General features: G+C 43.8%; 1 protein-coding gene across 3 annotated transcripts in view; it reads right to left on the bottom strand.

The window, feature by feature from the left end:
• The window catches only part of bcam (basal cell adhesion molecule (Lutheran blood group)), an 81964-nt gene extending 65291 nt beyond the window's left edge, over window positions 1–16673 (bottom strand). Inside the window, exon 1 of one of the 3 annotated variants that reach the window (XM_015950124.3) lies at window positions 16373–16673. In XM_015950124.3, the coding sequence (XP_015805610.3) occupies window positions 16373–16436 (64 nt within the window). In that variant the 5' untranslated portion in view covers window positions 16437–16673. The remainder of the gene's footprint in view (window positions 1–16372) is intronic. The other 2 variants (XM_015950125.3, XM_015950126.3) reach the window with 2 other exon arrangements.
• Between the last annotated feature and the right edge of the window lie 6322 nt (window positions 16674–22995).

Genomic DNA, 22995 nt, shown 5'->3' with positions numbered 1-22995 from the left:
CCATGATTAAAGAGGCTTTTGTATATTTTCAGCAACCAGATGCTCTCCATCCGCTCCTCTCATAAATCACCAGCAAGTATGGTCGCCTCATCCAAAAGGCTTCACAGATACGTGGCTAAATGTGGTAGCACAAATACAGCAAATACTTTCAAGGTCAACTTTACTCTTATTTTTTCTACATCTGCAGTAGGAATGAATGCCTTGTAAGTCGTACTCTGGGTATAAAAAAAGCTCTGGTGTGCCTGTTACAGGAACTAAGGTGAGCCAGATCAGAGCTGAGCTGAAGACGGACGGTTTTGAGGGATGGACAATATATCGGCATCAATATCGGTATCGGCAGATGTTAGTCGTATTTTAACATATCGGTATCGGTTCGATAAATAAAACCAGGCCGATATAAACAACCAATATTTTTTCCATCTCGTCTCATTTTGTTTGCCTGTTTCAGAGGGCGATGGGGGGTGGGTGACTGTAATAATCTCAGAAGTGTAAATGTGTGGTGTGTGTACATAATAACGTAAATTCAGCTTTAATAATTTAATAATTTTCATTTTATACAAAATTTGCTGATTTTAGAAGCATTAATGTCAGTATATCGGTATCGGCCACAACAGTGATCTTAATATCGGATATCAGTATCGGCCCAAAAATGTCATATTGGTGCACCACTACCGGTTTTGGAGTCTTATTTCCTGGTATTCTGACATCTTGCCTCTGATTGGCTAACAGCAACACGACTTTACCACTGACTCCAATTGGTCTGCAACGTTGATGTTTTATCTCCACAAATAACACAAGCCTGGAGGAGTTCTGCCGTGTCGTGGAGTTGCTAATGCTAACTGTTAGCTTAGGCTAGTTGAGACATTGTCTGCTGTTTCCCGGACAATAAACCAACAGCAACCTTCATCGTTATGAGTCAAAATGGGTGAGTCCATGAATGTTAAGTGACAGTGGGATGTCACACTGTCAGGCTTTTCAAATCCTATAGTGTCATCAGCTATTTTCTATCAGAAGCTAATGAGGGAGATAGGTGTAGGAGACTATTTTCATGTTCAATTCAAATTCAATTCAAAGATACTTTATTAATCCCAGAGGGAAATTAGAGTTTCAGTGCACACAATTCTGAGATCAGACATACATACATAGGCATAGACATGACAAGAATTGGTAACTGTGGTCATTCGCAACCCGAGTCGTGCTACCTTAATCGAGATCAGAGGGTTTATATATGAGGATTGAGTCAGGTGGAGGAAAAAAGCACTTCAGAGTTACCCTCCACAGGGAGGGCAGCTTTGCCATGCAAAAAACACCTCAGACAGAAATGCAACAGACTTCAGACATTACACAACATATGTGTCCACTAGGTGGGGAGGTAGGGTTGGGGACTCTCCACACATCAGTGCATGCAGCCATGATAAGCAGCGCTCGTCAATTCCGTTTGGACAGGGGAGGGAGGTAGTTGGGTTTAGAGAGCGCAGTGACTCCTGGAACGATTAAACGGCCTTCACGGGTCGCAGGCCCGCCCAGGCTGGGATAGGGAGACAGAGTTGCCATGGCAACGACAGCATTCCACATTTCTTCTAAGGGGGAGTAATCGCTTCAGCCTCACAGGCTCATGGGCACCAGATTCAGATAAGAACTTGTTTTGGGGCCAGACAGAGATAATTTCCTCTCTGTCTTTAAGTTTATTGGTCCTCAACCCGTCTCAATCCAATAATGGTGTAGTTAATCAATCCCAATCCGTGCTGACCCATCAAATCGCTCCTTGATCAAATCCACCTTCTGTGCCAAAGTCTGAATCTCAGCCAAAGTTCCAAGCTTACGACTCATCTCTGCAATTATATGAGTCTGTGTGTTCACAGCGCGGTGTAATCCATCCCTGAGCTCCGGGATTGAGCCAATATTCCTCGACAGCTCATGAATTTTCCGGTAAGCCAGATAACCACTCAGGTCAAAAAGCAGGAGACCTGACACCAACACAACAAATATCCAGACGTCTTCAGAATCCTCTACAGACAGTTGTGAGAGGAAGATCAGGTTCCACTGTTTCCAGGAGTCCATGATATGCCCAGCTGGCTCTGTCCCAGAGGGGCAACCGGGAGCCCCTTCTCCCGTTCTCATCGTTGAAAAAATGTTGTCAATCGTGTTGAGAGACCAACTGACCAGGTCCATTTTTAATGATTTCCAGTTTCCAGAAAAAATGCAGAAGTGCCGTGCACGCAAAGACAGACAAAGAGCCTTGGGATAAGATAGGGAGGAGAGGAGGAAAAAGGTGTCTGTACTCTCCAAGAGCCTGCATGAAAAACTCAAATTGACTGATTCTAATTAAAATTATAAATAATAATAAAGGTTTTTCAGTGAGGTTGACCTTTAAAAGTTGGCAACAATTTGTTGAATGGCTCCATTTTCATGCTGTTTTTTCTAAAACTGAAAATATTGGTTGGTGTTTGGTTGGCGGCCAGATTAAACATGTAATTCATTATGAAAATGCACTAGTCAGAGTGAAGAAGTAATATTTCACAATTACACTAAGAATCAAGGAAATAAACAGATAATTAGTCCGTATAAAAAAAAAACATCTTAGTTGCAGCCATGCTGTGAACCTTACAGCTGGGATTTAGCTTACTGACAGTTAGCACAATTAGCTCAAATGGTTTTCATTTGCTGGTTAAAGATGCAGAAAGCAAAAATTAAAACCAAAATGATTCATCTGAATGGCTGTAGCGACACATTAAACACCAAGATGAAAAAAACAAACCAGATACACGTTTATTAACATTATGTAACACAATTTCAGCCATTCTAACTCCTCTTCCCGCCCACACGTTAAAAACAACCAGCAGTAGCTTCTGTTTGCCGGCTGATTTGTTCCATTTTGGACGGCACTGCATCAAAAGCCAGCTGCTACAACACAAACAGAAGCACTGCAGCTTTTATTAAATATTGATGGCTAATATGGTTCATGGGCAGCCCCGTGGACCGAGCCTGGCTCAGGCTGATACGCCGGCTTGTTTCCACAGTCAGGAGCCAAGTGGCCAGTCATTTGGATATTGTCTCATGTTTGCACTGGAAGCTTTGTCTGCCCTCTGTGAGTCAACTGACCGCTAATCCACTGCAGGGGCTCTGACCACATAGTCGAGAGAGCACACAGGGAGGCTCGGATCAAGCAGCAGCGGAACGAGCAACCGGCTTCCAGGCTGTGAGATAAAAAGACATTAAATAAAAGCTAAATCGTAATGACAGGGGTGAGCAGAGCAACCGAGATAGACGAGGGAGTTAGAGCTTCAGGGGGTGCAAACACACGACTGTCGTTACACCTTTTGGCCAATGCCAAAAGTCTTATTTTGTCTCGCTGATTGACCTTCTCATCCCGTATCCCAAATAAATCATCAAACACAGCATGGCCGGAGCAGAGACTGGATGGGAAATGTTTCCCTGAAGGACAGGAGGTTCTGTTCTGATATTTAGATACAGCCAAAGATCGGGGAACAGGTGGGCAACCACAGGAGAACAAGCATGTCCTTGTTTGGCTGGTACCAGCGTAACCATAAGGCCTACATCTCTCCCAGTTGCTCTTTAGCATAAAACACCTTTTAGTGAATGAACTGTTAGCATTAGCTTTGGGTTTCTGCTCCATATTGACTTTCCCTATCCCGTCATGCCGATGGTGGGTCGGGCTTTGATGCCCCCTTCCACCGTTACGCCAACTGCCTGTAAACCAACGCCAAACACACACACACTCAAACAGATGGGGCGAGGTGGGGTGTGTGTGGGTGAAGGGCTCGCTATAAGGCCACAAGCAGTTGATGGTGTGTTTTTTTTTCTTTTCGCTGGCCAGAATTCTCTCACCAACTTCCTTGCCAAGGAGAACAGGCTTTAAATCTGACAGCCTGGATTATATATCACCAGCTGTTACGCACAAAGCCATCTCTACGGTGGCACAGTATGGAGCCCGTGTGCAGGCTAAGTAGCTAAAAGCTAACTGACATGGACGTGTCTCATTAGAAGTATCTACTTAAAGATTTTCTAAATAAATGACTGTTTTTTTTACTTGAATGTTGGCAAAAGGAGATCTGAGGCACGCAGGAGATACAAAAATAAAAAGCCTTTATTAGTGCATGGCTCAAATAGTTAAAAACATAGATGCCGACGCGTTTCAGCCCACAGGGCCTTCGTCAGGGCTCAAAATGTTTGTATGTTCGTATATTTCATATATCGCCTCTCAAAACAAAAATCACGAGGTGCTTCACAAGAACAAAAAAATAATAATAAAAGATTTTTTTTATGATAAAAAAAATCCTAAACATGAAAAAAATAAAATTGTGATTTAAAAATGGAAGAAAAGGGGAAGAGACAATGAATGAGAAAGAGAAATACATTTGCAAAGTCTCTGGTAGAAATGAATGTCCTGCAAGTCATACTCAGAGGCATGGACGTAATTTTCACTTTAGAAGTGGGGGGACACGGGTGTGTGTGTGTGTGTGTGGGGGGGGGGGGGGGGGTATCTTTACAGTATGCTCTAATGGGAAACAGGCTTCAACACAAACAGTTGTTTTCCACTTGGTCCTAGAGCTCAACCAGTGTCAATTTAATATAGCGTAATATTGTTTTTGGATGGTAAAAAGTGCAGGGGTCAAAACTTGACTTTGGAAAAAGTGGGGGGGACATGTCCCCCCTGACCCCCCCCCCCCCCCCCCCCCCAAATTACATCCATGCTCAGAGGACAAAAGCCCAGAAGTGCCTGGATCAGCAGGGACAAGTCTGCTGCAGCAGGAAGTGGCAGAAGACGGCAGGATTTGGAGTCTTATCTCCTGATATTCGGGCACGACACACGACTCTACCATTAACTCTGTTTTCTCTGCAACGTTGATGTTTTATCTCCACAAAGAACACAAGTCTGGAAGAGCTTTTGCCATGTGGTTGAGTTGCTAACGCTAACAGCTAGCTTCTGCTAGCCGAGGCGTCTTCTGCTGACTCTGGACGCTAAAACAACAACAGCCTTTCCCATCGCAAGCCAGCTGCTGGACGTAGATCTGTCAGGTTTTTCTAATCCTAGAGTTTCACCGTCTATTTTCGATCAGAAGTTAATGCAGGAGATAGGTGTAGGAGACCCTTTTCATGTTCAGCCTGCATGAAAATCTCAGTGACTGATTATAATCAGAAATAATCATAAAAAATGTTTTTTCTTCATCCCACACCTTTAAAAAAAGAACAAGTATTAAACTTTTCTAAGTGAACCAGACCTGTCGAATCTGCGCTTCAGCTAGCAGGGAAGTAACCTTTATTTCTCAGAACAAATGCTTTGCAGGAAGCTTTCTGAAATAGGTATAATAGCAATTAACTGTAGCGTCTACGTGGAAACGCGATTCAGAACGGCTTAACATTCCCTTTAAGACAAATAAGAAAAGTCAGTGAGAACAAAGATAAAAGAAAAAGCAGGAAGAGGGGGTCGTCTTATCCGTGTGCGGCCCTGTCAGCAAAGAACTGGCTCAAGAGCAAACCCACTGGTGTCCCATCACCGGCTGGTACTTACTTGAAGTAGGACTGGACACGCACACACACACACACACACACACACACACACACACACACACACACACACACACACACACACACACACACTTATTTATAACAGGGTTATGTTGGGGTAGCTGTAATGTTCACATGCTTTTAACTGCCCCAAGTGACAGGCGGCCACACACACAGCGCAGCCTGGCCACACACCAAATGCTAACGCTGCCCTTTGTCACATATACACTCATGTGTTAGCTGGCATTCCAGACACATCCCATTCAGCATAAGCACACACCTGCAGCTGCGCGGATCTGCACACACGCATTTCTACATTCATGCAGCCGTGTGTGCACGACGTTTAGACTCCAACAAGTATCAGCTTTCATCGGGCTCTCCCTCTCACTGCGCCTCGCGGAGCTGCCTTCCTTCCCTCGCTGCCTTCTCTCTGCACCTCGTCTCTGCTGCCTTTCCTCACTACTCCCCCCCCTTCTCTGCTGTGTGTGTAATCAGCCCAGTTTTAATACCTGCATTCCAACAGCCTGCAGGAATGTCTTTTACAAAGTAGCATTGTTCAGGTGCAGACAGACAAAGACCTCACCGAAAAAAGCACAGAGAGGCGCTGCAGCGAGGGGGTTGCAGGGCGCACCAAATCCGAACGTTCTGGGGGTCTAAAGTGGCTAACGGAAAAATAAAGTTACAAATAAAACCTACAGATGTATAGAAATGAGTAGAACACAATAGGTTCATGCATGCAGTCAAAACAAATATTGTTTCCTATCAAACTGAATACAGTCAGTCGCACTGAATGAAAAACTAATCCCATTTCCTGAGCGTGGGACCGAATCTTCATTTCTATAATGATATTGACTTCCAGCCCTAACTCAAAGTGATGGATAATGAAAAGCCCTGACACACTGGACGCTCCATCGCCCTCCCACGACCCCTCCCCCTGCCCGTGTCTCTTTGTCAGGCCTTATTATTAGACATGTGTCCTCTCAGCCTCAGACATTAACTAAACCCACCCTCACACACTGCTTCAATGCAGCAACACACACACATAGACACAACGCGAGTCCGGACTGCTAATCGACCTGAGTGCTTTGTGCATCTTTCATCATTCTCCATGGAGACAAATCTAAAACCACGCAAGTATGAGTGGAGTGGAGAACCGGATCAAAGACGGGATGCTCCGAGGTGGACCTCCAGAGACTCTGGGACAGAACAGCCAGGAAGGGACCGAACTCATCGTTCACACTGAACCGATTCCACTTGGAAGTGAATCTCATTGAGCAAATTTGGTCATAATTCTGCAATGAGCCCGGGCGAGTGGACTGTAATACGCTCTCAGGACCAGAATCTGGGTTCTGATGACTTAATCCTTTAATAACAAGAGTCTAAATTAATTAGGCGTTGTGTGACTCTAAAATTATCTCTACAATAACAACCCCTCACACTGGTGGTTGTGCAGATCGTGCAGACGCTTAACTGGGAGTCATTTGGCTTGATGGAGCCATAACCCAATTGAATGCAATTGATTTTTAATCAGATATTCACATTGGTTCAGAGCATGCTTGGAAGATTGTTTTTCCTAAATGAGAAAAAAAAATCGTATGATGAAATTATAGCATGATAGAAACGTGGGTCATATTATGAGAGAGGAAGATGAACACAGCCGGTGGACTAAACTGCGTTTGCTGATGCACTAATCAACAAATTATGAGCCAACTGTGAAAACCCAGTAATCAGGAAATGCTGTCCTCTACGATTAAGAGCGCGCTTCTTGTAGCTCCTTCTGTTAACGTTCTAGTCATTTTTAGGAACTGCTAACTACAAAGGTGGCCAAAGGATAAGGTCCCGTTGGCTTCACCGGACCGTCATCTCTAACTTTCACTTGGAGCTGAGATGAGAATCAGCTCCTCTAAATCTGAGACCATGGTCCTGAGTTGGAAAGGGCAGAATGCCTTCTCCAGGTCAGGGACGAGGTCCTGCCTCAAGTGGAGGAGTTAAAGTATCGTGGGATCTTTGTTCACGAGCGAGGCGGGTTGGTGCTGCGTCTGCAGCGATGCGGGCGTTGTACCGCTCTTTCGTGGTGAAGAGAGAACTGGGCCAGAAGGCAAAGCTCTTGATCTACCCGTTGACCCACGTTCCTACCCATAAATACGGTCACCAGCTTTGGGTAGTGACTGAGAGAATTAGATCGCGGACACAAGCGGCTGAATTGAGTTTTCTCCACAGGGTGTCTGGACTCTCCCTTAAATATAGGGTTAGACGCTCGGCCATCTGGGAGGGGCTCCGAGTAGATCCGCTGCTCCTTCACATCGAGAGGAGCCAGTTGAAGTGGCTCGGACATCTAGTTAGGATGCCTTCTAGCCGCCTCCCTGGTGAGGTTGTCCGGGCATGTCCAATAGGGAGGAGATCTAAAAGAAGACTCAGGACACGCTGGAGGGACTATGTCTCTCGGCTGGCCAGGGAACACCTTGGGATTCCCCCAGAGGAGCTGGCCCAAGTGGCTGGAGAGAGGGAAGTCTGGACCTCTCTGCTTAGGCTGCTGCCCCCGCAACCCGACCCTGGATAATCTGAACAAAATGCATGGATGTACGTAAACCACGAAGGATGAATAAGGTATGTTCCGGTGGAAGAGAGAATAGGAACCGATGATTGATTTATAGAAATTGCCGTAACCTCGAAATGTGAAGACTGATGGAAAACTCCGGAAAAACTGAGACTCAGATTAAGAACAGGACGTGACTTGAGGAGAACATTAACAGTCAGTGCATGGTAAAGTTACTTCGCTACTCTTTTCTTTCAAAGTCAAGTTCACACAAGCAGAAAGCAAACTCCTTGGACGGAGTTTCAGTGGGACTCACTCTAGTAAGAAAAGCCTCCATAAAACAAAGGTGAGTTATCTCCTCGGGCTAGCTGTCTGACTCAGAAACCCTGAAATCTGACGCCGGATTTGGCCACTGATGATTCTGGACTTGTTCTCACGTGACAAAGGGGAGCCCCCGGCTCCGATATCCAGACAGGAAAAAGCAAACTCTCCTGTGCAGGTGCCTTAATGCAAACACCACACCTCACACACACACACACACACACACACACACCCTCCGCCTCTTCCGTCCAAGTGAGGAGGATTAATGAAGTCCCTCCCGTCTCCCAGGTCCCCGCGGCCCAGTTAAAGTAATAAGATCTTATTGTCAAACAGTGACCAGCCTTCCTGGGGAGGTTAACACAGCTGCTTATCCATTAACTAGATTAAAGTCGAGGGCGGGTGCAGGAATGTGGATGTGGGAGATCGTAAAATAACGTCGAACCTAAAACGTAATCAACCAGACTAAATCCTATCATTGATCGAGTACATTTGCAGGTAAACATGTAAACACAAACATGCTCCAGCGTGGTGACCGCATGCAGCCACCCTGCTCTGCTTATCACGGCGATGCAGATAAGCCTCCATTGTCAAAACTCTGAAAGCTCATAAGGAAATACTCTTTTTTTAAAGCATCCATCCACATTTGTGAAAAAGTGCCTTTGCTGCATGGAAAGTAAACAAGTAAATAAACATAAAACTTTAAAATATGGATTTCAAGTATTTATTGTTCTTTCGCTAGACTAAACCATTGGTGTGAAGAGTCACAAGGTGCTAACGACACCCAAGTGTGTGTGTGTGTGTGTGTGTGTGTGTGTGTGTGTGTGTGTGTGTGTGTGTGTGTGTGTGTGTGTGTGTGTGTGTGTGTGTGTGTGTGTGTGTGTGTGTGTGTGTGTGTGTGTGTGTGTGCAAAGAAAGGGGTGCATTCAGCAACTGCTGCTGAGGCAACTGTTGATGTCTGTACGGCAACAGCTTGCAGGGCTCCCAGAGGAGCCCTACCCAGCCAACAGTCAGATGGTGGGTTTAGGGTTGGAGGGGCACAGGGGTTAGGATTTCTCCTCCGCTGCCAGAAAAATGATCTCCTTGGCCACAGAACCAGGCATCTCCACGACATCCCCCATTCTTAATTGGTATTCCTCAATCCTGACACCATCCGCCAGCGTCGTCTGCCATCGCTTTCACTCCGCGTGTCAGCTGATCAAAATAAGCGGGGACGGCCTCATCGAGGTAATGCAAATCAACAACCGAGCCACCATAATGTACCCCTCCCGTTTATTAAACAGAATTATACATGAAACAGTTGAACGAGCTGCAGCGAATCCCGCCGCGTGTCGTGTGCCGTCCTTACTCACATCTTGCTCCGGCACTCTCTTTCTAAATGGACTGGCGAGCACTTAACCTCGTCTCACGAAAGAGCTTTGTGAATTTTCAATTTTGTGCTTTTCCTATCATGCCCACCCCTCCTTCCACCCCAGTTTACCATCACACACACACACACATACACACACACACAGATGTGCAGACAAGGACGCACATGCACACTAAAACATGGAGCCTCTGTTCAAGGTTGCATTTGAAATTACACATCACCATCCGCTTCCTCCCTGGAGACCAGAACAACAAAGCTGCACAGTGGCAGCACAATGGTCGACTCTAATCATCTCTCATCCCACTCCTTGATGTCTCTCTGTCCATCCGTTCCTCCCTGCTTCCTTCCTTCCCTGCTTACAACTCCCTCTAATTGTAAGGCTGCATCGCCTCAAAGCAGAAGACCACACCTAAGCAACTTCTTGTTTCAAGATCAAGGTTCAGGTCTTTTTTATTTATTTTTTTGTTTTACACAACTTTCTTTACTTTTCATACCTTTTAAAACTACCTTCAATCCACATACTGATGATGGCATGCATGATAGTGGAGTGTGTGCTTTGGAAAATGAGAAACAAGTGGGAGTCTAGTGTGGGAGGATGGTTAGTCTTGCTTTAAAATCATTAATAGTGGCCATAAATCCACCGTGAAAGGACTCTAGGGATGTGGTGTAAAAGCAAACGGAGCCCTCTCCCGCTAAAACACAGCAGGCTGTCTTCCTGACGCTATGCTGGGTCGTTGAGCGTTAGCCACAGTTAAAACACCGCGGTGGACACAGTGAGAAAAAAATAACAGGTTAAATCACAGAAACCGAACACACACTCTCTCTCTCACACACACACACACACACACACACACACACACACACACACACACACACACACACACACACACATACACACACAGAAACAACAGGTCCTAACAAGTGTAGCTAATCTGTAGAGGATGGAGAGAGAAGCAGATGAAACAGAGGGCTGTGGGAACAAACAAAGCTAATCTAGGAAACACACCTTTAATTTCTAATCAGCTTCTTTATATGGCGCCAAATCGCAACAAGAGTCGTCTCAAGCCACTTTGACAATTAGCTTAAAGTTTCCAGTAGAAACCCAGCAGACTGCACCGAGTCACCGACTTGTTGTGTCGGAGACTTTAGACACGTTTCACACACAGAAGCAGCTCGATGTGCTTTCCTGGTGCAAGAACATAAGATACTCAGATCGACGTGACAACATGAAACAGCAGATCATGAAATCAGATTTAAAAACACACGAGACGTAAGAAATAAGATAAAAAGGCAAAGTTAAAGGCGGAGCAGTTACAGTGCAGAGGGGTGCAGCATAAGAGACATTTATTCAAAGACCGATGAATGCATGAAAATTTTTCATTTTGATTTAAAAGTTAGAGATGGGCACATTTGAGGAAGCTGATTCCATCTGTGTGCAGCATGGTAGCTAAAAGCAGCGTCACTCTGCCTGGTTCTGACCCGGTTCAACCAGCTGACTGCTTCCTCAGGATCTCAGAGCCCTGCTGGGTTTATATACAGGACGGAGATCCGACACGTATTCTAACCCCATGCCACTGAGTGATTTATACACTAGTAGAAGCACTTTGAAATTGCTTCTGTAGTTTACTGGTAACCAGTGTAGAGATTTAAGAACAGGAGTGATGTGCTCGGTTCTCTTGGTTCTTGTTAAGACCCTAGCAGCGTGAGCTGCAGCTGCTTCACAGCTTTTTTGGGAAGACCGGACAAAAGACCACTGCCTGCTAGAGATGAACGCATGAATGAGTTTCTCTAGATCTTGGCTGGACACCTCTGAGTCGTGCGTTTTGGTGAAGATGATAAAACCTGCTCACACCCGAAACGTCGAAAAATGACGATGGGTGACCAAGCGTTTGTTTCCGACGTGATCGGGAGGGGTCGTGCTGTGCCAGAGCGTTGTTGTCTGAAAGGAAGATTTCACCAAATTGCTCCCCTCCCCTCACCTCCATCCTAACCTTAGCCCTTTTGCTCATGCCAAACTTTGTTGCTAGCGGTAAGGTCCCTCTTCAACACGGTTAACAGGAAGTTAAGAATGAGAAACTAGGTTAAGGTTAGGATGTGGGGAAGGGGAAGGTTAAATAGTAAGAGGTTAGAAGTTAAAGGTTGGTTAAATGTGAATTTTACCACAGGCGCCGGAAACTGACGCTCTGGCACCGCCCATCGCCTCCCGACAAGTTGGGACTCCCAACACATCAGGAAAAAAAACGTGGTCACCCATCGCCATTTTTCGACGCTTCAGGTGTGAGAATTTGTTGGATCTAGTTATAGCCTTAAGCTTGGTTTATGCTTGACGCATCCGCGAGGTCCGTGCGGCAAAATTGCGTCATTTTAACAACCACGCTCCTCCACCGCGCCTCCGCACGGCCCAAACTTTCCGCACCGCGCACCTAGGAAATTTTCTAACCAGGTGGACGGTCGGACGTGGAAAAACATGGCGGACTGGCAAGAACTAGTATGGCAGAGGTGCATAAATACAGACATCTGTATGATTCAGCTCTCAGAGATCACCGTGATCAACATGTTGTTAATAATTCTTGGAGAGAAATAGCTCGCACTGTCGCAAAAGACGAGGACGCTGTTAAAAATGCTGGAATGCCGTGTTGTAAACAGTAATTTTAATTTCTACTGCGGTGTAGTGTTGGATGCATGCCGTAGAGCTCCATGCTGCCCCCTACAGTTTGGGAGAATATTGGCTCACCGCAGAGACAAGCCGCATGAACCATAAACGCTCCCAAGTTGTGAAGCGCGTTCCATCCGCGAGCCGCATCACCAAGCGGAAAGTGAATGCGTCAAGCATAAACCAAGCTCTGGTCTGGTCTGAATCAATTACGACACCAAGATTTCTAACCTGAGTCTTTGTTTTTATTCCTCTGGCACCAAGTTGAGCAATTCACAACAATCCCCACACTCAGCAAGGATGTAGTAACAGTAGAGAGGAAAACTCCCCTTCAACAGGAAGAACCTGGATCCGCGTGAGCTTTAGTTTGTACCTGTGCACGTTTAATCACCGTTTTTGCTCTTTTGAAGCTGTTGTGGGTCTAATATGAAGAAAAAATGAGGGGGTAAACTTTGGTCGGCACTATAAACTACTATTTTAACTGATGTAATCATCCGGGGTCAATCATGCACACGTTTAGCACGGAGTAACGTTTAATTGTTTCCCTGTAGCCGTTCAGGTGAACCGAACTTAGTCAATTCACAGAATGCCACCTTTGCTAAAAACAGGCTTTTTTTTTTTTTTACGTGTAATTCTGCCTCCAGAGATAAAAAGCACTTTGTGGTTGCATGTTTGTACATGGATTACTGCTTTTGCATTGTGGTCAGGAGGAGCTTTAAAGTGGGAAAGGAAGCCATTATCTACGGAGTTTGAGGTGATGACTAACAAAAAGCACAGATTATGAGGCGAGCAGCGACGTGTCCAGAGGAATGCAGCTTATTCCGACTCAGTGATTTGTTATCTGAGAGTCAAACACATTGATTAGGAGCCCTTCAGCTTAAAGCCCACTTCTCCAGAGGAGAGAGAAAACGTGCTTCCGCTCCCGAGACAGCATGTCACTTTACAGGTTTTCTGGGTCGTATCAGCTCTAAATGATACCTGCACATGCTCTCCAGATGGACATGGAAGGAAGCGTGTAACCTCACAGTGCTCCAGGACAGCCAAAGGAGGGCCTCCAGACTTGACCTCCTTGTGGTTAAATGGCTATTTTTGTGGCCTAATACCATAATAATTGCAAATGTCTGCAGGGGGGCGAACTTCTGATTCCACGCTGGCAGGAGGGGGGCACAGAAATTAAAAGTGAGGAAATGAGTGTGAGAATTAAGGCAGCGTCTGACAAAAAGGCAGACTTGCCGCGTTAGAGGCCAACACCTTGATCTGAGCGGACGCTTGTCAGAACGATTCTTTACACTTCTCTCTCAAGTCTCTACAGTTTAGCTCCAGATCGTCTGAAGATCTGAGTCAGCGTTTGTCTTTTTTTAGCTCAAATTAACTCCTGAATGACGCGGCTGAAATGTACGTTGATTCCGGTAGAAATTGTATTTCCACGCACGAACAGTTGAAAATGGTGATCTGCCTGTCACTGCGGCGTAAAATAAATCCTCATATCTGTTTCTGAACTTTTAAATGCGTGAATATAAATAACATGAACCCTGAATCTGAAATAAAAGCAGATTTTAAATAAAAATGATCAGTTTCCAAATGATTTCTTTCACCAACCAGAAGTTATCATTAGTAAGTAAGTAAGTAAAGTTTATTTATATAGCGCCTTTCACAGATATAAATCACAAAGCGCTGTACAACATGAGTAAAATAAGGGCAAATACCTCAAACCAATAAAAACAATAGCAGTGACCACAATAGTAACCAAAATCAGGAGTAGGAAGCAGCTCCACACTGCTGACGCAGTCAAAGCCGTAGACACGAATACGTAGACGTGCCATTGGGTGCTGGAGAGCGCAACAGTGTCTCCGCCATTTTGGCTGGGCTCCTCACGCTCCAAACCCAACTTGAGTCAACGCAGGGTGAGCAACTGTGCCCATTTTTTGTGCAGCCTATGCGTTGCAACAACCATCGCACTGTTGAAAACAGATCAAGTGGGATTACGATCGACTTTTCTAGCCTACCTGTTGATAATTGACACTCATCAATCTCCGAGCCAATGCAGTTACGAGCTAACTGAGCTAACCAAGCGCTAACGGAGGTTGGTGGGCGCTTTTAGCCAGAAAACCATCGAGGAACTCTACCCTCTGCCTTCTGTGCTGTACCACTATTAACGTGAAGCCGAGGCCTTCCCTGAAGCAAGCGGGGGACAAGCCCCTAGCGCCATTGGCTCATCTGCTACCAGTTAATCACGGGACACACCCCTAATAAATCAACATTTCAAGCATTAATTACATCCAAACAGATGAGGTACAAAAAAATGACCTGCCTCGGAGTTGTCATGATGGTAAACTTGAGCTATTAAACCTAAAATGTATTTTGGAACCAGGCTGTTATTAACATGGGAGTCAATGGGAACCTGCTCCTTTCTGGAGCCAGCCCCTACAGGATGAGGGGAGAACTGCAGTTTTTGTCCCTTCTGCGTTGGCTTCACAGGGGGAGTTTGCCCCTTCCTCTGAACCCAGAAGCACTAACCGGCACACATCTATGTGATCGGTGGCTCCAGCCACTTCACAGCTGTACAGCTCAGCTGCGAGACTGCGAGACTTAGTTCCTGTTGGATGAAACTATCCTCAAGGGAGGCCAAAAATAACGACATTTCAGGAAAAGTAATAATAATAAAGCAAAAGCTCCAGGAGTCTTTTTTCTTTCAGAGTAACACGTCCAGGACGTGGAGCGGTGGAGGTTGGTATGGAGTTGGGAGGGTGAGCGCTGCACCTGGAACAGAGCCTTTTAATCATCGCACTGCAGCTGTGCAAGGTGCAGTACACTACACTCGATTCTATCAATTACAGGACTCGTTTTAGGAAACAGACCGCAAAAGGTCCACTGCTGCGTTTGAGAGGAAGAACATCCAGCAAATGAAAGGAGAGGTGGGCTGAGGAGGGAAATCCATACAGCAGAAGGATCCAGAACAAATCAGTCATTGGACAGGCTGAGGCAGAGGAAAGATGGGAGTCGCCAGCATCCAGGCCCCACCCTTACCTAGTTGGAGGGATATGGAAAGGGGCGTGGCTTTAACATAGCCCGTCTGCATCACGCAGATTAAAAACACACAATACATCAAAATTAATTCTTAATGATGAAAATGAAATTATGTGGCAAATGAAATTAAAATATAGTCTAGAATAACTTTGATCTGAGTTTGGTGATTGAATTAAGTCCAAATGGAAAGAAACACGAAACGTTTGACGCATCATGGCAAAATATGTCTTAAAGATCATAAAAAGTTAAAGACAAGTTGCATTTCAGGTTCTCTTCATCCAGCAGCACTCAGGAGTGCTGGAGGTGAGCCAGCAGGGGACATAAATCCCGCAGATCAAACATCAAAGCGCTGCAAACAGAACCGCAGCTCTGGACTTCACAATAAAAGCCTGAAGTCTGACACTTCTCGCTCCAAAGGCAGGGAGATTTACTGGAGCGATTTCAGGATTTAAGGAGATTTTCTTCTGGGTTTGAGCTGCCTTTTATCATCCCTGTAGATTTTTTTTTTATGTAAAATTATTTTAATAGTAATGAAAGCTTTGTTTGGAAGTTCGATTCTGGTGGCTGCAGCCTGGAAAAGAACCGCAAATTTACGCGTCCAGTCTGGTTAAAGTGCGCAACCTCTTCCTGCGGGATTTGTTTATAGAGAAAAATCAATCTCTTTTTTTTCTTTTTCTGTTCAAAACTCAAACAGGTTGTTTAACGCCGATGAGGAAACGCTGATATTGTGTGTTTGCGTCAGAACTCAATAAAGCGCGACGTGCGGCGTGTTCAGACGGGTTTGGTGTCTGCGGTAAATGAAAGTCGAGAGTGCGCCAAAGAGGAAACTCGCAGCCTGCAGGCAGGAAAATCCTACCTGTACCACATCAATCACAACAAAACGTAAAGAATGTGTTTCGTTGGACCGAAAATACGCTGAAAAGTCTTTAAAGAGGCTTACTTTGGAATGCCCAGAGGAGCAAGGTGCACAGGAGCGCCGCGCGTCCAGTTCCAAGTCCGTCCATGGCCGCTTCTGCAACTTTTTCCAATGAAAAAGTAGCTTTTCGCTTTGTTTTGGGTCGCAAAGTGTTGAAATCAGGCGCAACAGCGAGTCTTTCTCTTCTTTTGGTGCTCCAACGTTTCTAGACCTCTCTCCCTCTCTGTGCAAAAACGACGCTCTCTCTCTCTCTCTCTCTCACACACACCCGCACACTCAGAAATCTGATGCTGGCGGCAGTCTACTTGGTTGATATATTTGCACAAAAGGTGACCCCCCTCCTTCTCTCTCTCTCTCTCTCTCTCTCTCTCTCTCTCTCTCTCTCTCTCTCTCTCTCTCTCTCTCTCCTCCCCCCCCCCCCCCTTCCAGTCAAAAGACGTGCTTGACTAATCGCCCAGGATCTCCTGGGGCCTGCGGGATTTCTTTAAAAGTTAAAAGTGATTTTATCATGAGGCTCTCTCACTCACAGCAAAATTCACCCCGAAAAAAACATATAATCAAGTCCTCTACAGAAGATCTAGATAAAATAAGGGTATTCTGTGTACAGAAGCTTTATTTTTAATCTGACAAGTAAATTAGACTCTTTGTGCAAGCAACAAATGGACCTGTGAGAAGAAACTCCTTTCAGCAGAAGGAGAAATCTGTAATAACCAAGTCTGCGAATCAAAGCTGAAGGCTGGTGGGATTTTTTTTAAATAATCTAATTACGCAAAGATCTTTAAAAATAATCCATGAACACCAGAACTTTCTGATCTAATGAGCTGTTCCTCTCTCCAACATGCTGGAAGGATTTTCTCTGAGGAACACACAAGTCTGATTTTGAGACTTCAACAAGGTAAACAAAAACAGTGTTTAATGAATAAATAAAAGCACCAGTGACCAAATCATTAACACACCACTTCAGCAGTATAGGGCAACGTGAGCTCATGAACTAATCACAGAGGAGCCATTCTCTCACTGTGTGCTAATCCCATCGATGGTCACATCCTGGGTGAAGGTGCGTGATAAATATTTGAGTTTCTGCCGCAGCTCAAACAGTGGAAGATGACATCAAGTGGATCAATTTTAACAATGTTCACAAAATTAGAAGCTTGGTTTTTGTTTGGCTTCAGTGATGATCTAAAGAAGAACGATCACTGGTGGCTGCAGCTTTCAGACATGTGACACCAAAGTCATCTGTTCAGCTCAGTGGTCTAGCGTGGTTGTAGGGAACATGGAGCAGGTTTAAAGCCTTGACAATAAAGCATGGAAGTGGCAGTATTATAGAATAGAGTAAACATTTGTTATCTCATAAATGACTAATTAAAATGTTACATAGAAATTGAACTAACTACATTTGTTTTAGGGATGCACCGATACCGGTACCGGTATCGGCACCAATGCGATACCAGTACCAGTATCGGTATCGGTAAAAGTTAACCAATTCCAGGAACCGATTCCGATGCAGTTGCTTGAAAATGGCTTCACTGTAACTTGTCATTTCTGTTCACCTAATATTTTAGTTTTGTGATGATTTCCATTCATATATTTTACTTTTTAACTACCTCAGTCCTTTCCTGTTGAAAGCAGAGAAGAAAATAAAATCTGTATTCCAAATCATTGCCTTTTTGTGTGCGGTAGAAGTATCAGTATTGGTAATCGGTTTCGGCGAGTACTCAGATCCAAGTATCGGTATCGTATCGGTTTGGAAAAAAGTGGTATTGTTGCATCCCTAATTTGTTTATATAGAAAATGAACAAATATGTACAGAGATGTGTACTCAGTACATACATGAAAGTACTCATGAACTTATATGAAGCTTTTTGATACAGAAGATTATAGAAACAAGTGATGTTTGTGGGAGGCTTTGAAGGTTACCCAGAAGATACAAGTTTCCTTTTTACTTTTTAAGTCAAATTTATACTAATCTTTCATTTGTTTTATGATAATTATGATTGTTTTACAATTTCACGACTTTGTTTTTCTTATTTTAACTTGTTTTTTTCTATCTCATGAAGCACTTTGTGATTGTCTTTCTGTGATGTGTGCTATGTAAATAAAAAGTACTTACACTGATAATAAGGGTGGGACAAAAAAGGAGGCTTAAATTTGATTATATGTACGTTTTTCATGTGATTCTTTTTAGTTAATGAATATCCACTTTTAATTGATTTGTGTTTATCTACTTTAGTAAATAACATTTGTTATTTCATAGATTTTAGTTAAATTCTACATAAAAAATGTAGTTTATGTTTTAATTTAGTGTTTGCTAGAGCCAAGAATAATGTTTTTGAGAGTAGGCTACTGCATGGCAAGTTTAAATTGGAGTTAGTGTATAAAGAGCAAGGAACAATTCATATAAAGTCCAAATTCAAGCAAACCGTATAAAGTCAGTTCAGTCTAGTTCAGATTCATTTGAGTATAACAACACAGTTGTCAAATTTGACTCTAAGAAAATCTACAGATCATTTTACCTCTTAAAAAAATCAAATTCCTCCTCATTGAATAAGCGTGGTACAAAGGTCAACAGTGGAAAGGAAAACTCCCCTTAAACAGGCAGAAAGAGGATCCGGAGGGGTCTAAAGGCACATGGTCTCTAAAGGTTCGGGTCTGGCAGGATTTCTACAGAAGATAACCATGGAAGTAAAACAGGATAGCAGCAATAACCATAAAAATGCATGGTGGGTGAGGATGGTAAAACCAGAGTGAGGAGATGTGGTCAGTTAGAACTCCAGCATAACTAAAGGGATGAGTCGAGATAAGCTAAGCTAACCTTATACAATTTATCAAGAAAGAACACTTTGATATGACCCCAAAAGTGCTTCAGGAGGGAAAAATTCCAAAACGATGCACTCATGTCACATCAGAGTTGTCATTTGGAAGTTTATTGTGAAATTACTTAGAAGAGATGCAGATGATGGCCTGATAATTGTAAAAATAAGGCAAATGGTGTGAAGCTCTGAGCCAATTAACTGCAGATTAGGTAGAAAATTAGAAAGGAGACAATTTTGCATCTGCACACATGGGAAATTATTGCCATCTATTATAGGTTAGTAAATTATTCCATCGGGCTGATAATGAGCATGCTAATACGACCAAATCACACCAAACATGATAGCTGGAGGAACAATCGGCTTTCTTTAGGTTTTTGTTCCACAGACTTCATTTCCTGCCCCAGTTAGACCCGTATTGTTGCCATCTTGCACATGTTTCTAATGATGGTTTTAATTTTTGTATCAACTGGATGCGACCTCTAAGCAGCATAAGCCGTCTACGACTGACCGACATACCAATCATTCCTAGACACGTAATCCCTTCTGAGTCTGTTTGGGCTATTACAGAGTGAGGTACACCCTGTTAAGCTATTTACTGCTCAGGTATATGTTAGCCATCACTAAACTGCAATCAACATCTAAACCTATAAAGATAAATGATACTAAAAGTGTAATTGCTGGGGCTGGAAAACGTAAACCGCCGAGTCGATAGCACAACTGTTCACATCAGCGAACGTCTAACTTGTTGTGTTTTTCCAAAGGAAGACTGGTTGAGGAGCGCTAAAATGACCAGCATACTTTGTGAGTACTAGTAGTCCCCTACAGAGCAGTTGCGCTCAAGACACGCATTCCAAAGAGGATTGGACTATAACAGCTGGTTAATATTTTCTCAGCCTTGTTTGAATAAGAAAAGTTATACCTGCAGCCTGTTCTTTGTTCCAACACACTTCTAAAGACGGGGTCTGATAGTTGAGCTCCTAGGAATGCACGCAGCTGCTCCTCACGTTGAGAAGACAATGTCTTATGGCAAGTGGGACTGAAACGGCCAGTTTATCCCAGATTCTTTGTGATCGGTGTCTCGTTTGTTTCATCTATTCTTGGATGTGACAACGAGACGGGGGAAAAGTCTTCCCAGAAGCTGTCGGACATCAATACAAGCAGTCATTCCTGATATTGACCCAGCCGTAATCATCTCTCCATGCTGTAGAGACATTTAAACCACTAAGGAGCAGAAGTGTGGACTTGAGTCACATGATTTGGACTCGAGTCAGACTCGAGTCATTATTTTAATGACTTCTGACTTGACTTGATAAAATCTATAAAGACTTACGACTTGACTCGGACTTGAACGCCAATGAATTGCGACTTGAATCGACTTGCATCTGTTGACTTGATGATGACTTGAGCATATTTGATATTTTAGCACAAAAAAGGCATGACATGAACAGAAATCATGAATCATTCTTCGTTCTGGTTAGATGTTGTTCTGCTAAATGCAGCCGCACTTTGTTTATAATCACTTTCAGTTGCACTTCCTGCTTGTTTGAGCAAATAAATGAAGCTTTAAGAAGCTTTAATTCCGCCATTTATTTATTTTTGTCATTAAATTGAAGTTGGACAGATGACTTGATTATGACTTGAAAATTCAAAGTTAAAGACTTGGACATCTGCATTAAGACTTTGAACTCGACTTGGTCTTGGTTGTCTTTGACTTGGACTTGACTTGAGACATGACTGGAAAGACTTGTGACTTACTTGCAAAGCAGTGACTTGGTCACACCTGTAGCGACGGGCAGCATGGTCCTTACATAAGACTTGTGTCATGCTGTGTAGACGTGGATGAAGTTGAAGCACTCTTTACAAGACACACCATGCCGGGAAATCGGCGTAATATTACCGTAAGGGTATGTCTTATAGACACGCCATGCCGGCGTAGCATTGCGCGTATTTTGCGGCATTCATTCCACCTCGCTTGGTAGTGATATTGTGGTAATTGTCTGTCTTATAAATGACGATTACGTCTTGGCACAACAGAGGGAGTTACTGCCGAGCTTTGGACGGCAACTTCATTACAAACAAAAGTAAATATGTGCTGTAAAATTAGCTTTTTGATCAAGATCAGCTGAGACGGCCGCCTCTATAAACCCTTTGTGCCGCCAGTGCCTCAGTTTTTATAAAAAGGACATGATTGCGCCACGTTACCGCCACGGTCTGACCATTTATAAATGGCCTAAGGCTCCCTGAGGCCGCCACGAAGTTGTGGCAAATTAATAGCACTGTTTTGTAAAAACGGCTTGAGTTAGCCAAGTCTGTCAGTCATACGGACAGAAGCTGTGATTTACTGCTGCCTCATTACCTAATGGAGTTTCAGAAGAAGAAAGGATTTCAGCAGAAGAGGACAGAAAAAGGAAGAACGGTGAAGGAGACATGGAGGAAATATAGTAGAGTAAAAAAACACCAAGAACTAAAAAAAATGCTCCCAGTGGCATTCTCAGACGTGTCTGATTAGTGAAGTCTAGCTGGGACATCAAAAGGAAGGAACCTTAAATTCAATTTGTGTTGGTTATGTTGGTCATGGGACATTTCATAATGAAAAGGAAGGAATTTCTCGTCAAGTTAGTTGCTTTAGTTCTTAGTGGTCTCAGCAGAATATGACTTTTTTAAGACATTGAATTTATGACGTGTTTTAATTTTGTGAAATTCTGTATTTGAATTTTTTAAAGATTAAAATAAAACAGCAAAATGTCATCGTCAAAAATCCTACTAAACTTCAGCAACAAACAAGGTGACGTCCTGGTGACCCAAGCCAAAGCAATCGTCACTCGATCCAGTTGGCTCCTCACTGGTGTCACATGACTGGGGATGCGAACTTTGGCTAAAAGCAACTTGACTCAATTGAGTGACGATTACTTTGGATTGGGTCTCTTCATTTGCATGAAACTCTGCAGTTGAATTTTTCCAGATTAAATACTTGCTGGTGTTTTTAACCCTCCCACTGTCTTTATGGGTGACCCCGTGAGAAAAGTTGACCATTATGCAGGGTTGATGGTTTATCCCTTGGGTGCGTGTGGCAGGGGTGAGGTGGTGCTCACTCCTCACCCCTGCCACGTGTACCTCAAGGGACCAACTTTCCTTGCGGGGTCACACCCATTAGGACAGTGGGTGGGTTAAAGTTAAAGGTGGGATATGGAGCATGAACACCAAAGCGACATCTAGTGTGTGGAGGCTGTAGTTGCAACAATAGAACAAGGTTTCCAGCCGTCAGGATGCCAAGTTCGCTTCCGTTGCGTGACATATTTTTTATTTGGGTCCATCTGTTGTAGGCTTCAACCTAAACTCTCTCTGGTTTTAGATATTTTATGGTTGCTCCTCTTCTGAGAAGTATATCAACATCTTCTGGGCTCAGAAGTAGATGCTTGACTTGTCAAATTTGCTACAATTTTCCACAGGGAAGAAGAAGAAGAAGAAGAAGAAGAAGCAATCTTTTTTATAGCGCCTCTCAAGATAAAAATCACAAGGCGCTTCACAAAAACAAAAAATTTAAAATATAAAAAATAGTTTAGAAAATGATTAAAAATATGTTTAAAATAAGCAAAAAAATTAGACAACTGTGATTAAAAAATGTAAAGAAAGAGAGAGAATTAATAGAAAAGAGGGAAATCAGTGGATGCTGAGGAAGGTGGAATAGGTGGGGAGAACAGAACAAAGAGAGAGGGTGATGAAGGTCACACCAAAACCAGCTTGAACAGGTAAGTTTTCAGCTGCTTTTTAAAGGAGTCCACTGAGTCCACTGATCTCAGGCTCAGGAGGAGAGAGGTCCAGAGTCTGTGGGCC

This window comes from Nothobranchius furzeri, chromosome 5 (assembly GCF_043380555.1).
Source record: "Nothobranchius furzeri strain GRZ-AD chromosome 5, NfurGRZ-RIMD1, whole genome shotgun sequence".
NCBI classification, from domain to species: domain Eukaryota; kingdom Metazoa; phylum Chordata; class Actinopteri; order Cyprinodontiformes; family Nothobranchiidae; genus Nothobranchius; species Nothobranchius furzeri.
The sequence above is the reverse complement of the archived record's forward strand: the minus strand, read 5'-3'. Positions and strand labels throughout refer to the sequence as shown.